This window comes from Sorex araneus, chromosome 5 (genome assembly GCF_027595985.1).
Source record: "Sorex araneus isolate mSorAra2 chromosome 5, mSorAra2.pri, whole genome shotgun sequence".
In the NCBI taxonomy this organism is placed as follows: domain Eukaryota; kingdom Metazoa; phylum Chordata; class Mammalia; order Eulipotyphla; family Soricidae; genus Sorex; species Sorex araneus.
This window is the reverse complement of record NC_073306.1, coordinates 4286248-4302202: the sequence shown is the minus strand read 5'-3', so window position 1 is coordinate 4302202 and position 15955 is coordinate 4286248. Positions and strand designations below refer to the sequence as shown.

Here is a 15955-nt window from a genome sequence, read left to right as displayed (position 1 = left end):
GTGCAGAGCTTAAAAGGGCTGGAGCCTGGGCCTGGGGGAGGCCTGACTGCAATACCACGTGGTCCCCAGCACCCCCGGGGGCGGCCAGAAACAGGACCAGGAGACAAAGATGAACAGTGTACAGGTGCTCACCTGGCGCTGACCCCAGGACCCTGAACCCCACCGGAGTGAGCTCTGAGCACGGAGCCAGGAGTCAGCTGGGAGCTCTGCCAGGTGTGGCCCCAGCACTCCCTCACCCCACCCCCAAAAGCGGTTCGTCTCAGAATGAAAGAACAGAGGCTGAGCGCGGGGGTCCCAGGCCCTTATGGTTGGGGGTCTGAGAGGAGGGAGGCTGAGTCCGGGTCGGAAAGAGAAGCTGCAGTTGCGGGCACTGGCCGCGAGGTGTCAGCACACACCGGGAAACCGCCACCCCCGCGGCCGGGCGGCGCGCTCCGTGGGGGTCTCGCTGGGTCCGTGGAGGGGCCCGGGGGTCCCGCCCCCCAGAGTCGAGAGAGGAGGCTCACGGAGGCGGAAACCCTTCTGGGTTAAACTGCTCGGAGCTGGCGGGGCTCCGACTCGGCGTGAGCCGCGGGGCCGCTGACCCGCGCCCACCGGGCCCGGCCCGCGGCGCCCCCGAAACTGACGCGGGGCTCGGGGGGCCATTTGCACGTGCGGCCTCGGGACCGGGACCCGGACCCGGGCCGGGGAGAAGGCCCGGGTGAGCTCGGTAATGATTAAGGGCGCAGGGTCGCGCGCAGCCGAGCGCGGGGCCAAGTCCAGCGTCCGCGGAGCCGGTGGACAGGCCAGCCCGCAGCCACGTGCGCCCGCCGTGAGCCGGGACGGTGTCCCCCGCCGGCCGGACGCGGGGACACAGGGGCCCCAGAGCACGGCGGGCGGCAGACCCACCCGCCCCCGCTCACTCCTGGTGGGGCGCAGGGCACCGTAGGGGCGGTCGGGGTCGGGATGGAACCAGGGCTGGTGCCCTTTGGGCCAGCGAGGCTGTGCCGGGACCCCTGGGCCCGCGCTCCGATGCCCCAGGACAGGTGGCATTAAGCCCCGCCCTCCCCCAGGGGACACGGGGTCAGGGGCTCCTCAGTCAGGCCACAGGTGAGGTGGGGTCTCCTGAATCGACCTGGACCCCTCTGGCCTCGTGCAGGGGCTGTGGCCTTTTGGAGTCCCCTGCGGGAGATTCGTTTTTGGGTTTTTTGTTTTGCTTTTTGTGTCACACCTGGCGATGCTGAGGGGTCACTCCTGGCTCATGTACTCAGGAATTACTCCTGGCGGTGCTGGGGGACCATATAGGATGCTGGGATTTGAACCCAGGTCGGCCATGTGCAAGGCAAACGCCCTCCCCGCTGTGCTGTCACTCCAGCACCCCCCGCCCCCGCGGGAGATTCGGTGCAGTCCACTCACCAACAGGACCCACGGCCCAGAGGGCGTGACCCCAACCAGTTCTGGCCTTGCCTGGGCCCCTGGGACTGAGCCGTGGAAACCCCACCCCTGGGTTTGCTTATACCTGACTCTGGGTCCCCAGGGCTGGGGCGGGGCTGTGACCAGGGCTCACTCCTGGCGGGGCGGGGGGCTGGGATGGGATTCCCGCTGTAAGCAAATGCCCCTGCCCTCCCTACCCCCCTGCTCCCCCTGCCCTCCCTGCCCTGGTAATGGCGGCGGCTCTCGCCGGGCTGCGTTATCCCATGCTGCAGTGCTCACGAGTCCTCAGGCCCACAGGTCTGCCCCTGTTGGTGCCTGCTGGGCCCGTGCACCCGTGGTGTTGGCAGCTGTGGGGCCTGACAGGTCCTGGCTGCGGTGTGCCTGCAAACGCAGACGGCAGCACGTGGAGACCCAGGGGTTTGCACTCGTGACCGAGCTCTTGGCCTTGAGCATGTTTCCCGATGCTCGGTGACGTGGAGCACGGCCCCTCCCCCCACTGAACACTCGAGGGGCTCCTTGACCCTTGACCCCTTGACCCAGTGGGCCAAGGCCGGCAGGTCAGGAATAGGACAAGTAACCCGGGGAAGCGGGGGAGCCGGTCGGCTGACAGACGCCAGTGGCCAGGCCCCTGCCGGCCCCGCCATATAGCTCTGGCCGGTGGGCGCCGCTGTCCTGCTGTGGGACGGGCACAGCAGCTGGAGGCGCATCCACGCGGCCAGCGTCTCCGGGGCTGCTGACAGGGCTCAGGAGTAAGGTCTGCCCCTGCCCGACCCCGTGCTCAGGGTCCCCTGCCCCAGCTCCTCTGTCCGGAGATGACCACGGGGCCTGTCCCCACCAAGAACCACAGGGCAGGCCAGAGGCACGTGCCACTCCCGGCCAGGGGGCAGTCGGGCTGGACCCGGCCATGTGCCCGGCACTGCTGGAAGCTGCCTTGCCCTGGGGCCTGGGGGTGGGGGTGAGGGGTGGTCATGGGCCGGTTGCCCCTGGGGGCTCTGACCCTGGAGCCCCACTGTGCTGGACAGAGCAGGACAGCGCTGTGCCCAGTCTGGGCCCGACCCACATCCAGCGTCCTAGGGACCCCATAAGGGCTGAGGGGGCCCGGGGGTGGGTCAGTAAATGTCCAGGGAGTCTTCCAGAGAGGTCAGAGGGCAGGCCTGGAGCCCAGCTGCTCCCACCAGGAGGCTGTTTGCTTGGAACATTCCAGAGAAACCTTCCTGCAGGGATCTCCCAGAGGAACGGCACATTGGCCGGGGTCCAGGAAGCTCGGTCCCGTGACTCAGCAGGTCCTGGCCCCGAAAATCCACAGCACACACCCCGGGAAGCCAGCCGCAGAGGGCGTGGGCCACCCCGCCCAGCGAGGAAAGGGGCCCTACCCGGCACCCCACCCCCGGGGTTCACAGGCCCCCAGACTCCGCCTTCCCCGTTTCAGGAGCTGGGATGGGGTGGGGGTCACGGGGGGGGGTCACGGCGACGCATGAGGCCCGGGCGAGCCCCAGCACCCGCCTGCACAGAGGCGGCGACCGAGTACAAGTGGCTTTTATTGAGTGCAGAGAGGGGCCCGGCTCTGCGGGTCGCTGGGGTCAGGGGGCGCCCACACACCCTGCCGGCCCCGGGGGACGGAGGTGCCCACTGGACGGAGCTGCCACACAGGACGGCCCTGAGCTCTCAGGGGCTTGACTGGGAAGACGGGAGCGAGAGTGGACAGAGGCCACGGAATGTTCTGCTGGGGGCGGGGACCCCGACCGCTCAGACGTTGTAGGAGGAGGACGACACGCTGCCCCCGTGGCCCGTCCAGTTGGTGTGGACAAACTGCCCCGGCCGGGACAGGAGCTCGTAGGTGTGGGCCCCGAAGTAGTCGCGCTGGGCCTGGAAGGGAAGAGGCCAGGCTGGGGTGTCCGGAGGCTGCCCCCGCCCCGGCCCAGCCGCACCCCCACACACAGGGCCCCTGGCCACACCCCTGGGCCCCGGCCGCCCCCCTGGCCCCCAGCCGCCCCCAGCCCCGGCCCCGGCAGCACTGACCTGGATGAGGTTGGCGGGCAGCAGGGCGTGCCGGTAGCCGTCGTAGAAGGACAGCGCCGTGGAGAAGCAGGGCATGGGGATGCCCATCTGCACGCCGGTGCTCACCACCCGCCGCCACGAGTCCTGCACGACAGCGGCCACTGAGGGGCGCTGCCCTCCGGGGTGCCCGACACCGACCCCGACCCGACCTGACCCGACCCGACCCCGACCTGGCACTGCTCCACGGCCGCCTTGAAGAAGTCGTCCAGGAGCAGGTTCTGCAGCGCCGGGTTCCGCTCAAACGCCTCCTTGATCTTCCCGAGGAACACGCTGCAGGGGCAGAGGGCGGCGTATGAGCGTGCGTGTGAGCATGCGTGTGCGCGTGTCCGGTGTGTGCGCATGTCCGGTGTGTGTGTGTGTGTGTGTGTGAGCATGCCCCGTGCATGCGCGTGCCTGGCGTGTGTGAGCGTGTCCAGTGTGTGTGCGCGTGCCCCATGTGTGTGTGCACGCGTGCCCATGTGTGCGCGTGCCCAGTGTGTGTGTGCGTGCCTGTGTGTGCACATGCCCCATGTGTGAGCGTGTCCGTGTGCACACGTGCCCCGTGTGTGTGAGCGTGCCCCGTGTGTGTGTGTGTGTGTGTGCGTGTGTGCGCATGCCCCATGTGTGAGCGTGTCCGTGTGCGCACGTGCCCCGTGTGTGAGCGTGCCTGCTGTGTGCGCGTGCCCCGTGTGTGTGTGTGTGTGTGCGTGTGTGCGCATGCCCCATGTGTGAGCGTGTCTGTGTGCGCACGTGCCCCGTGTGTGAGCGTGCCCCGTGTGTGAGCGTGCCTGCTGTGTGCGCGTGCCCCGTGTGTGTGTGTGTGTGTGTGCGTGTGTGCGCATGCCCCATGTGTGAGCGTGTCCGTGTGTGCACGTGCCCCGTGTGTGAGCATGCCCCGTGTGTGTGTGTGTGTGTGTGTGCGAGTGCCTCATGTGTGCGCGTGCCCGGCGTGCCCGCCCCTCACCTCCGGATGATGCAGCCGCCCCTCCACATGAGGGCGATGCCGCCGTAGTTGAGGGTCCAGCCAAACTCGGTGGCCGCCTGCCGCAACAGCATGAAGCCTTGCGCGTAGGAGATGATCTTGGAGGCGTAGAGGGCCTGCGGGGTCACGGGGTCACAGGGTCACGGGCTGCAGAGGCCTCCGGGCACCCTGTGCCGCCCCCAGCACCGCCCGCCCCCACCTTCCGGATGTCCTCCAGGAATGCCTTCTTGTCCCCGCTGAAGCTGGTCTTCTGGGGGCCCTTCAGCTTCTTGCTGGCCTCGACCCTCTCGTCCTTCAGGGAGGACAGGCACCGAGCGAACACGGCTTCTCCTGCAGGAACGGGGAGAAGGTTCTGGAAACAGTCCAGGGCCCACGGAGCCCTCCCGGCCAGGCAGAACCCCCTGGGCTCCGACACGATCCCAGACACTCTGCCTGGGGACACCAGGCGGCGGGGGGGGAACCAGCCCCCACGTCCCCGCGCCCGGGCCCCCCTGCCCCCGCCGGGTCTCAGCTCCCCGAGAGCCCGAGGGGGTCGGGCAGGGGGCGACCTGGACGCCCCCAGCCACTGAGGGCCCCTCTCTCCCTGGCTCCAGAAGCTTAGAGACTCGATGTACGTTAGGGAAGGGGAAACACCTCAGCATCGTATGTATATTTTGGGGGTTGCACCCGTATCCAGCCGTGCTCAGGGACCACTCCGGGGTGCTGGGGGTCGAGCAAGTGCCGTCCCTGCTGCTCTCGTTCCAGCCCCCGCACTGACTGTCTCAGGGGCCACACACACGCCGGACACTCCACCCAGCAGCGCCGTCTCCAGCGGCCCGGGGAGGCCGTTCCGGGCGGGGATGTGGACCCAGGGCCTCGCCCGTCCCGCAGACACAGCATGACTCGGCACCGGGACTCTGGCACGAACAGGTGCGACCCGCCCAGGTGAGCTGTCAGGCGGCTCCCAGCTGCCCCACCCAGGCTGCAGAGGAACAAAGTCCCCCCAGGCAGGGGGCCCGGGGGGAGAAGGGGGGTGCTTGGGGGAGGGTCAGACACAGCCTGTCCGGGCCAGGCCCGGCCCAATCAGACGCGGCCATTGCTGCTTCCCCCGGCCTCCTCCAGTCCCTGCTCTCCTTTACATTTTAAATTTTCACTCTAATGTTTTAGTGTGTGGCGCCCGCCCTGGCAGAGGCGCACGGGGCCTGGGTCGGCCGTGTGGCTGGTGGGCGGGCCGACCCGCCGTGCTATCTCTTGGGCTCCACGGCCCCTGTTTGTTTTTTTTATCTACTTTTGGGTCACACCTGCGATGCTCAGGGGTTACTCCCGGCTCTGCACTCAGGAGCACTGCGGGTGGTGCTTGGGGACCCAATGGGATGCCAGGATCGAACCCAGGTCGGAGGCGTGCAAGGCCAACGCCTCCCCACCAGACTGAGGCTCCGGTTCCCAGAGGCCCTATTTTGCATCTTCTGGGTGATGCCGGGGTAAGCCCAGGGCCCGGCACATGTGCGCCCCCTCCCCCACGCAGGGCCTTACCGATGAGCGTGACGGGGACGCCATAGTCCAGGGCCGAGATGGCCGTCCACTTCCCGGTGCCCTTCTGCCCCGCGCTGTCCCGAATCTTCGGCAGCAGGGGCTTGCCATCGGTGTCTTGGAACTTGAGGATGTTGGCGGTGATCTCGATGAGGAAGGAGTCCAGCTCCGTCTTGTTCCACTCCTCAAAGGCCTGCGGGCAGGAGGGGCGGGGTGAGGGCTCCAGCGCCAGGCTGGGAGCTGGCGAGTCCCGAGACCCCCGACCCCCCTCCCCCCCCCCCCGACAGGGCCCGTCCCCACGGGCTCACCTGGGCCATCTCGTCCTGCCCCAGGCCCAGCGCGTCCCGCATGAGGTGGTAGGCCTCGCAGATGAGCTGCATGTCGCCGTACTCGATGCCGTTGTGCACCATCTTCACGAAGTGCCCCGCACCCTCGTCCCCCACCTGCCAGACAGCACGCGCCTCAGCAGAGCCCGGCCCGGCCCACACAGCGGGGCCGAGTCGCCAAGTCACGGGGACCCGCAGCCAGGGCAGCCCCCTGCCCCCCCACCGCAGCCCCAGCCTGCCGGCCCCCCACGCCTCACCCCTGCACCCTACCTCACCCCACCTCCGGCCTGTGCCCCCCGCCCCCTCCAGCCTGCAGCTCCCCACTCCTCACCCCCTCCAGCCCATGGCCCCCACAAGCCCCACCCTGCACGCTACCTCAGCTCCGGCCTCTCTCTGCTGCCCCTGCCCGCCCCGGAGCGTCCCCCCTGAGCTCCCCGTCTCTGGGCCCGGCCGCTCACAGGCTGTGGCTGACACAGCAACGGGAGGGGGCGGAGTGGGAGTCCAGCCTGCAGCCCGACGGTGCCCAGAGGCCACCCGTGCCCGTGGCCTTGCCTGCCCGTGCTGTCACGGTCACTGCACCCGCAGGACACTATCTGCGGCCAAGGCCACCGGCTCGCTGCAGGCCGGGAGGCCACAGAGCGGGTCAGCCCCCGCGGGCCGGCCGGCGCTGCTCCCCCGACAGTGGGCCAAGGACACCGCCGGGCCACCCTGTCCAAGGGGCAGGGAGGGGGCCAGGGCGGCACCTTAGACTGCCCCAAGGTGACAGTCGCTCATGGAAGTCTCATTTCACCCCGTCTTTCTGGTTCCCCTTTATGGAGTGCTCCCAGTTCAGTGCTCAGGGGACTGTGCATGATGGGAAAGGAACCCAGGGCTCACAGACAAGTGCTCGAGTGGCCCCGTCCTCCTGATGCCCTAAGGAGCAGTCACGGGCTGTCACTAGCAAGGCCTGAGGGAAGCAGGGCATGCCTGCCCCCCCCCCCGCTGAGGCCGGGGAACACCCCAGCACGTGAGCAAGGACCCACACGCGCCCCCACACGCCCACCCCCCCATACACACCACCCCCAACTACCCACATGCACCCGACTCCCACACGCCCACACTGCCACTGCACACACGACCCCCACACACCCCTCCTCCCCAGGTGCCCCCCGTACACCATCCGCCCCATCCGCCACGCACCCTCGGACCCCATGCCCCCACCCCGACCCCCGACCCCTCGGCCCGAGAAACGCAGTGGGCAGCGGGGACACGGCCCCCTCCGCTCCTCCCCCGCAGCTCAGAGTTTGGTTCTGAGGTTGCACGTTCATCAGCCCGCCCATGGCCGTCCCCCCACCCAGCCACACTCCCCCGTCCCCACCATGGCCGTCCCCCCGCCCAGTCACACTCCCCCGTCCCCACCATGGCCGTCCCCCCACCCAGCCACACTCCTGTCCCCACCATGGCCGTCCCCCCGCCCGGCCACTCACCCAGTCGCAGCAGGGCTCCCCGGAGCCCACTTTGGCGGCGATCTCCTGGAAGATGGTCTTGATGTGGGGCCTGCAGGAGGGAGTGACAGACGTCAGGGCCCACACCCCTGACACCGGAGGGTTCCCTGGGAGAAGGGGAGTGCTCGGTCGGGAGTGCTCGGCCGGGCGGCTTCCGCAGATCCTGAGGCCCCGAGGCAGAGCCCCGGGGAGCCCGGCCCTGGACAGACACTTCCACAGCCACTCAGACGCGGGCGCTCCTGCCCCGGCCCCACTGCCATGGCCTTGGCTCCTGGGACCTCGCTCGTGGCCCCATTCCTGTGGCTTCGCTCCCGCCCCAGCCAGTCCAACAGCTTCCCGGGGGCCCATGGCTCTGCCTCAGGCGTGAGAATCCTGTGGCAACCTGACCCGGGCGTCAGGGCCGGGTGCCACTGAGAGGGTTCACGCGCGGGAGCAGCCCCGCCCGAGCCCCCAGCACCAGTGCCCTCGGGGGAGTCACCCCCCAGCCCGCCCCCTTGGCCGTTCTCCGGGATCCTCTGTCGCCCCTCGGGGTTGGGGCTGAGTCTGGGCCCTTCACTTCTGGGGATCAAGGCGAGCACTTGCGTTAACACCTGCCCGAGTCCTGAGAACCTGGAAATCAACCTTCCCTCCTGCCCACATCTGTCCCACAGGGGCCTCTATTCCCTTCTTTCTTTTTTGGGGGGGTGTGTGCAGGGTCACACCCGGTGACGCTCGGGGGTTACTTCTGGCTCTGAGCTCAGAATTACTCCTGCAGGGGCTTGGGGGACCACATGGGATGGTGGGGATCGAACCCGGGTCAGCCGAGTGCAGGGCCAGTGCGCTCCCCGCTGTGCTGTGGCCGCTACTTCCTTCCCCTGCCCCTCCCCCTCCCGGGCGCTGAGCCTCGGCTATTGCCCCATCTTACACACAGGCGTGGCTGGTGGTCCCACGAACTCCCATCCGCCCACACCACTTCTGTTTTTTTCCCCTTTTCTTTTGCTTTACTATTTTATCTTCTAAAACATTATGTTGGGGCTGGAGCAATAGCACAGCGGGGAGGGCGTTTGCCTTGCACGTGGCCGACCCGGGTTTGATTCCCAGCATCCCACAGGGTCCCCCCAGCACCGCCAGGAGTGATTCCTGAGTGCAGAGCCAGGAGTAATCCCTGAGCATCGCTGGGTGTGACCCAAAAAGCAAAAAATAAACAAAACAAAAAAGTATGTTGTAGTTTAGGTGACATGACCAAGATAGCATGAACGCATACACCATGTTTTTCAGTTTTTAAAATCTGTGTTTAGGCCACATCTAGCAGTGCTTAGGCTGACTCCTGGCTCTGGGCTCAGGGCTGACTCCTGGTGAGACTCGGGGGAACATACAGGGTGCCAGGGGTTGAACCCAGGTTGGCCACATGCAAAGCCAGCGCCCCCACCCCGCGTTGCTATCTGCCTGCAGCGCCCCACCCTCTGCCCCTCGGCACGTATGGCTCTGATGGAGCCACTGCCCCCCACCACGTCAGCGTGTAGCCACCCCCCACCCCGCCCCGCCAGGCTGTCACCCGCCTTCCCCTAGTGTGAGCCCATCCGTTCTGAATCCAAGGTCGCAGGGCTCATCCTTGCCAGACACCTGTCCCGGGGGGTCCCCACTGCACAGAATCAGGACACGAGGCTGAACTGTCCCCACCTCCTTCCTCGAGGCCCCTCGCCCCCCCCCCCCGACCCCGCGTCCCCAGGTAACGCGCCCTGGAGTATGGAGCAGCCGAGGGGCCAACGGGGCATGAAAGCCCAGCACAGGGGCACCCCCAGAACCAATTCCGGACCCCGGAACCTTCAGCTGATCCAGGAGCCACAGGCTCAGGGTCAGGGGCGAGAGCGGCAGGTCGGGAGGAAGGAAAAGGGAGGCAGCAGGAGGGGACACGCACAGACGCCGCGCAGACCCCAAGGCTCGGGCCCCCCGTGGGCACAGGACTCACCACGCGGCTTTGTTCCCGCCCGGCATGAGCGACGGGCCGTAGCGGGCGCCCTCCTCGCCGCCGCTCACACCGCTGCCCACGAACAGGATGCCCCGGGCACTCAGGTCCCGGCACCGCCTCTAGGGGAGAGAACGTCCGCAGGGCTGGGGGGAGCCGGGGAAGACGGGAGGACCCGCCAGCCCTGCTCCGCGCAGACACGGCCGGGCACTGGGCCATCAGAGCCGGGGACGGCCGTGGAGCACCGCCCCGCCCCCCCACAGTGCAGTGCCAGTGAGTCTTTCTAGCATGTTCTCTGCACCACGAGGAACCCGTGACCACTCACTGTGGTGTCCTTGTACTCAGAGTTTCCTCCATCGATGATGATGTCGCCAGAGTCCAGCAGTGGTACCTGGGACCAGACACGGCATTAGGGGGGCAAAGCAAGGCCGGGGACGGGCGCGTGCCTGAGATGGGGGAGGCCCGGGGGTCCAGCCCTGCCACTAGAGGGAAAGAGAGAGAGAGAGAAAAGGGAGGAAAATGTGGAAAAGAATCAAAGACAGAGCTAGAACGTAGCTGACCCCTGGGGGAGAGCGAGCAGCCCAGGGCCGGGTCAGCCCGAACCCGAAACTCGGAAAGCCTGGCCAGCCTGGCGGCTCTGCCATGGGCCATCCCTGGCCCCATGACGGCCACTTCCGGCCACAAAGCAGCCAGGACCGGGGAAGCCCCGAGAGGGGTGTGATCACCCCCAAAGAGCACTTCTGACAACGTGTGGGAGCATCACAGCCAGGAGGGAGCCCCTCCCCCAACACTGTGCGGGTACCACAGCAGACAAGCCACAGAGCAGATACGGGGGGAAGGGGAGGGCGAAGGAAGAGAGGGAAGGAAAGAGAAGGGAAGAGGAAAAAAGGACAGAAGGAAGGAGAGGAGAAAAGGAAGGAGGAGGATGGAATGAAGGGGAGCGTGAAGGAGGGTGGGAGGCCAGGGCTGAAAGCCACAGCACTGTTGACTCTGGCAGGTCCTGCTGTGGCTGGACACCCGGGGCGAGCTCAGGCTCCGGGCGCGGGGCCCAAGGGGCCGAGCACCTGCCTGGCACGCGGGAGGCCCGGGTCTGACCCCCGCGCTCAGTGCCCACACTTGCAACGGGGGCCTCGCACGGGGCCCCTCATAGCCACGTGCCCACTGCCCACGCTACCCCAACACACCCAGAGGGGCCCTGCGGATGGACCACCTCCTGCAGAGGCCCCAGCACCCTGCGAGGGACCCCGAGAAGCGGGGGGGGGCCACCCCCAAACAAAACAAAGATCGGTTCTAGAAGCTCAGCCTGGGTCAGTGTGGGGGGCGGAGGGTCAAACCCATCCACTGATTTCCCGCGTGAACGAGACCCAGGTCAGCAGCAGTGGGAAGGCAGGGAGAGAACCTGCGCGCTGCACCAATCAGGCCGCAGCACCTCCTGCTAGCCCCGCCCAGCAGTGGGAGGTGGCAGGAAGAGACGCACCAATCAGGCGCTGCATCCCCTGCTCGCCCCGTCCAGTCTCTGGTTGAGCCTGGGCAGTTTCTTGGTCTGGGGGCCAGAGCCCTAGGACAGCGGGGAGGGGGCTTGCCTTGCACTTGCACGCAGTGGACCCGGCTTCGATCCCCTACATCCCATATGGTTCCCCAGGAGCAGCTAGGAGTGACCCCTGAGCACGGCTGGGTGTGGTCCCCAAACCAAACCAAAGCTTGGTCTGGCCCTTCTTGTCCTGCAGGGTAAGCCGTGGGTTTTGGGGGGGCTCAGCGCTGGGCTGTAGCCCTGAGCCGGCTCCCCTGCCCATATGTGGGGGTCCATCCATCGCTCCGCTGTTCTGCCAGCACCGGTGGCTTTCATTTGCCAGGAGGGACCCTGGGCGGGAAAGCCGGGGCCAAGTACGGGCCTCCCCAAGCAGCAAACAAACCGGGTTGTTCAAACAGCCACGGGGAGCCACTGAGGTCAGCAGCTGCACTCCTGTCTCTTCCTCTGGGCCCTGCAGGAGCCGCTCGGGCAAGTGCTCTGTGAGGGGCTGCATCCCGGGCGCCGAGGGGGTCTCCTGTTTCTGGGCCACACCCCCCCATGCTCAGGGGCTGCGGCTGACAGTACCACGCAGGGCCGGCACTCAGCCCGCCGCGCTCTCTTCCGGGCCCTCCAGGGAACCCTGACCTGGACATCCGGTGCCCTCGTAAATCATGTATAAGGGGTCATTATTAACAGAAGACAGGTGGTTACTGGGTGCCAAGCAAGCTCACCCAGACACAGGCCAGCGCTCTGCCCAGACTGAACAGTGCCTGTTCAGAACATAAAGGAGGCAGAAATCTTTAAAGCAGTCTGGGCGGTGGCCGCGTGGGCTGGAGCGTTGTACGCAGGAGTCGTGGGTTCTAGCCCCAGTACCTCATGATCCACCCTCCCAGGTACCAGCACGGGGAGCAAACCCTGAGCTCCAAGCTAGGAGCAGGCCCTGGGGGTCGGGGGGGCCCCCAAACACCAATAACACCCAGTTAAGTACAAAAGGGTTGAAACAGCAAAAAGAAAGAACCAAGCGCCGGGAGAGGGCTCAGCGGGCACATGAGGGAACCCAGGTGAGACCCTGTAGTATACCCTGACCCCCAGCCCCCAGCCCGGTGTGGCCCCAAACCCAGGACGGTGGGGGCGGCGGGGAGCAGAAGCCGCCTCACCAACTTGTCGATGAAATCGTCCACGGCCTGGCCAGCCTTCACGAGCAGGATGATTCTCCGGGGCTTCTTCAGCTTGGACACCATCTCCTCCAGGGAGTGGGCGCCCACCACCTTCGTCCCCTTGGCCTCATTGGCCAAGAAATCGTCCACCTTGGAGACCGTCCGGTTAAAGGCGCAGACCTGGGAGGAGACGCCAGATTAGGAGGCGGAGGGCAAACCCCAGCTGCGGGCGACTGACCAAGGGCCGGGCCGGGCACTTCTGCTCAGCCCCAGGCTGGGAGAGGCGCCCCCCCCCGCCCCTCCCCGTGCGGACTTGTCCCCGTCCCAGGTCCCGGGGCGGCTTGCTCACTGTGCAGGGATTTAAGTAGGATGAAGTGGCAGGGCAGGTAAGCAGAGGTCACCTACTGCCCGGGACACATCGGGCCGGGGGCGCGGGCGTTAAGGAAGGACGCGAGGCAGCGGCTGGGCCGGGCTGTCCGTTGCGGGAACCCAGGCCTCTAGGGCAGCCCTAGTTTCCGCAGAAACGTCCCCCCTTCTCCCGCCCTCCCCCAGCACCCTTAGGGCGCGCGAGGGTGCACGTCCCCGGGGCCTGCCGCCGCGCGGCTACACGTCCAGGGGGGCTTCCCTCTGCCGGCTCCGCGGGGTGGTCAGCCCCAGCTGGGCGGGGCGGGGGCCGCGGGAGCCAGTGCACCGGGGGCGCACAGAGACGCGGGCCGGGGCGTGCAGCGGGTCCCGGCTCGGAGGGTCCCTCGCACTCACCACGAAGCCGTGGTCATTCATGTTCAGAATCAGGTTCTGGCCCATGACGGCGAGTCCGATCAGCGCGATGTCGGCTCTGCAAGACCCGGCGGTCAAGTCCACCCTGGGGACCACCTCCCGCTCGGAACGGGGCATCGCAGCCCGCGCTCCCACCCACTCCGGGCAGTCCCGTGGGCGCTGGGAGTCCTGGGGGTCCCCCTCCACCTCCCCAGGAACCCCGGCGGGCCGCCTGCAGCCCCGCGGGCGCCGGAGCTCCCGAGGCCGGGCTCGGGGGCGGGCGGACACTCACTGGGCCATGGCGACGGCGCGGCGGAGCTGCACGGTGCTGGGCGAGCGGGCGCGGACCCCGGCGGGCAGCGGCTGGGGCTTCCCTCCCGGGCTGCGGCCGCCGCGTTCCGGCGTCGGCCAATCGGGGCGCGGGGGCGGGGCCGAGGCGCCGGGCCATTGGCCGGCCGCAGCGCCTGTTACACCACCTGAGCGCGCGGGCCCGCCCCCTCCCGGGGCCGGCCAGGCGAGCGCCGAGCGCATCGATGCGCGAGCGGGGCGCGGGCCGAGGAGGGGTGCGGGGCGGGTGCGGGGGGCGCCGGGCGCGGGCAGGGGCTCTCGCAGGACCCTGTCTGGGGCCCGGGGCCGAGCACCAGGGCCCCTGCGCTGACCCCGACCCTGCCCCTGGACCCGGCGTGGGGGTGGTCGCCGCCCGGCCCAGTGGTCGTCCCCGCGGCCCTGGGGCACGGGGCAGGGGTGTCCCGGGGGCGTGGGGAGCCCGTGGCCACCCCACCTCCCCTCGTGCAGGTGAGAAGCGGGCGGCGGGGCCCGGCTTGGAGGCGCTGCCCCGCACCCCTGAGTGAAGGGGTCAGCCCCGGGCGCCGGGGACCACCCCCGCTGCGCCCCCTCCTCCTGTTTGTTCCGTGGGGGGGGAATCACACCCGCCCCCCCCGGGATAAACCACGGATTGCTCAAGTCACGCAGACGGCGAGTGACCGGTCGCTGCGCGCTGGCGGTGGACTCGTGGCCGAGGCCTTTTTAAAAAAAGTTATAGTTAGATGGTTTCACTAAAGGAGGTGCTCAGGGCTGACTTCTGGCTCTGCGCTCAGGGATCGCTCCTGGGGGGCCTGGGGGGACCCTCGGGGGTGCCCGGGTTGAATGGGGCTGGGGGGGGCACACGAAGCGCTTCACTTGCTGTACTGTCGCTCTGGGCCCCGAGGCTGTTTTTTAAGCCTCACCCCAAGGTGCCGGTGGGGATAGGAAGGGGGGGACACTGCACTGGCCTTGATTGGGGGCTCCCCCATGCACAACGAAGCAAGACTGTGTCCCACCTACCCGCCCCCTAGTTACTTGGGCAGAGGCACTTCCAGCAGTGTCCTGACAGAGAATTTTCCTGGTGGTGGGTGTGTGAGCATTACATTGCAGTAAAAGCAGATGTGTTCTGTTTGGGGGCAGCCTCCCCAGAAGCGAGGGGGGTGTAGGGGGGTGCTGTGGGGCCAGGGACCAAACCCCAGCACGCACTGCGTCCAGCCTTTCAGCGCTCTTCCCGGTATTTTGCATTGCCATAAGGAAGAGCAACTCTGGAAATCCAGAATGACATCATGTTCTTGCGTAGGAATGTGGGGTTTGTTGGGTTTGGATTTTGACCACACCTGGCAGTGCTCGGTGCTTATTCCTGGCTCTGCACTCAGGGGTCACTCCTGGTGGGCTCTGGGGACCATAGGGGGTGCCAGGGATTGAACCTGGGTTGCCCGCGTGCTAGGCAAGTGCCCCCCCGCTGTGCTTTCACTCCAGCTCCGGGATCACTTTTTTTTAATTGAATCACCGTGAGTTACAGTGACAAAACTTTCATGTTTGAGTCTCAGTCATACGATGATGGAGCACCCATCCCTCCACCAGTGCACACTCTCCACCACCAATGTCCCCCTCCCCCTGCCTCCATGGCAGACAGTTTCCCCCTTACTCTCTCTCTGGGCTGGAGCGATAGCACAGCAGGGAGGGCATTTGCCTTGCACACGGCCAACCTGGGTTCGATTCCTCCGCCCCTCTCGGAGAGCCCGGCAAGCTACTGAGAATATCCCGCCCACACGGCAGAGCCATGGCGTCTCACAATGGAGACGTTACTGGCACCCACTCGAGCAAATCGATGGACAGCGGGACGACAGTGCAGTGCTACAGTGCTACTCTCTCTACTTTGGGCATTGTGGTTTGCAACACAGATACTGAGAGGCCACCACGTTTGGTCCTTTGTCTACTTTCAGCACACGTCTCCCGTCCCGAGCGATCCCTCCAGCCATCACTGACTTAGGGATCGCTTCTTAAAATGCTGCCGAGAGCAAGACCCAGTGGCGGCTCCCAGGCCTTTGGGCCACCCTTGGTGCTCGGGAGTGAGAAGGGCTGAGAGCCCCAGGTCAGGAGGCCGCCGCTCAGAGGCGGGAGGGGCTGAGACCTGGGCCTGTCCCGGACATGGGACAGACGGCAGAGCGACCCGGGGACAGGCCCATGCCCCCCCCTCACCCCCCTCCCGTTCCTCGACCCACACACCAGAGTGGCCCCGCCCAGCAGGGGGGCTCCAGACACTTTCTGTCCTTTCAGCTTTTTTTTTTTTTTGCTTTTTGGGTCACACCCGGCGATGCTCAGGGGTTTCTCCGGGCTCTGCACTCAGGAATTGCTCCTGGCGATGCTCAGGGGACCGGGGATGGGATGCCGGGGATCAAACCCCAGCTGGCTGCATGCAAACCAAGTGCCCTCCCCGCTGGACTGTCGCTCTGGCCACTGTCCTTCCAGCTTCCGGCCAGCCTGTGCTCCCCATACACCCCTTTGCAGCCCTGGTTCTGGGAAGGCCTTCCTC

The 15955-nt window shown here is 67.2% G+C and overlaps 1 protein-coding gene across 1 annotated transcript; it reads right to left on the bottom strand.

Annotated features, from left to right (window-relative positions):
* Nucleotides 1-2930: 2930 nt before the first annotated feature.
* On the bottom strand, nt 2931-13520 carry PGD (phosphogluconate dehydrogenase). The gene is made up of 13 exons (XM_055140518.1): nt 13409-13520; nt 13120-13195; nt 12361-12540; nt 10019-10084; nt 9697-9815; nt 7731-7800; nt 6247-6381; nt 5942-6131; nt 4629-4759; nt 4412-4545; nt 3639-3738; nt 3430-3552; nt 2931-3276 (listed from the first exon to the last, which is right to left on the bottom strand). Exons 1-13 carry the CDS (start codon nt 13414-13416, stop codon nt 3157-3159), a joined length of 1452 nt encoding a protein of 483 aa, XP_054996493.1. The 5' UTR covers nt 13417-13520; the 3' UTR covers nt 2931-3156.
* Nucleotides 13521-15955: the final 2435 nt, after the last annotated feature.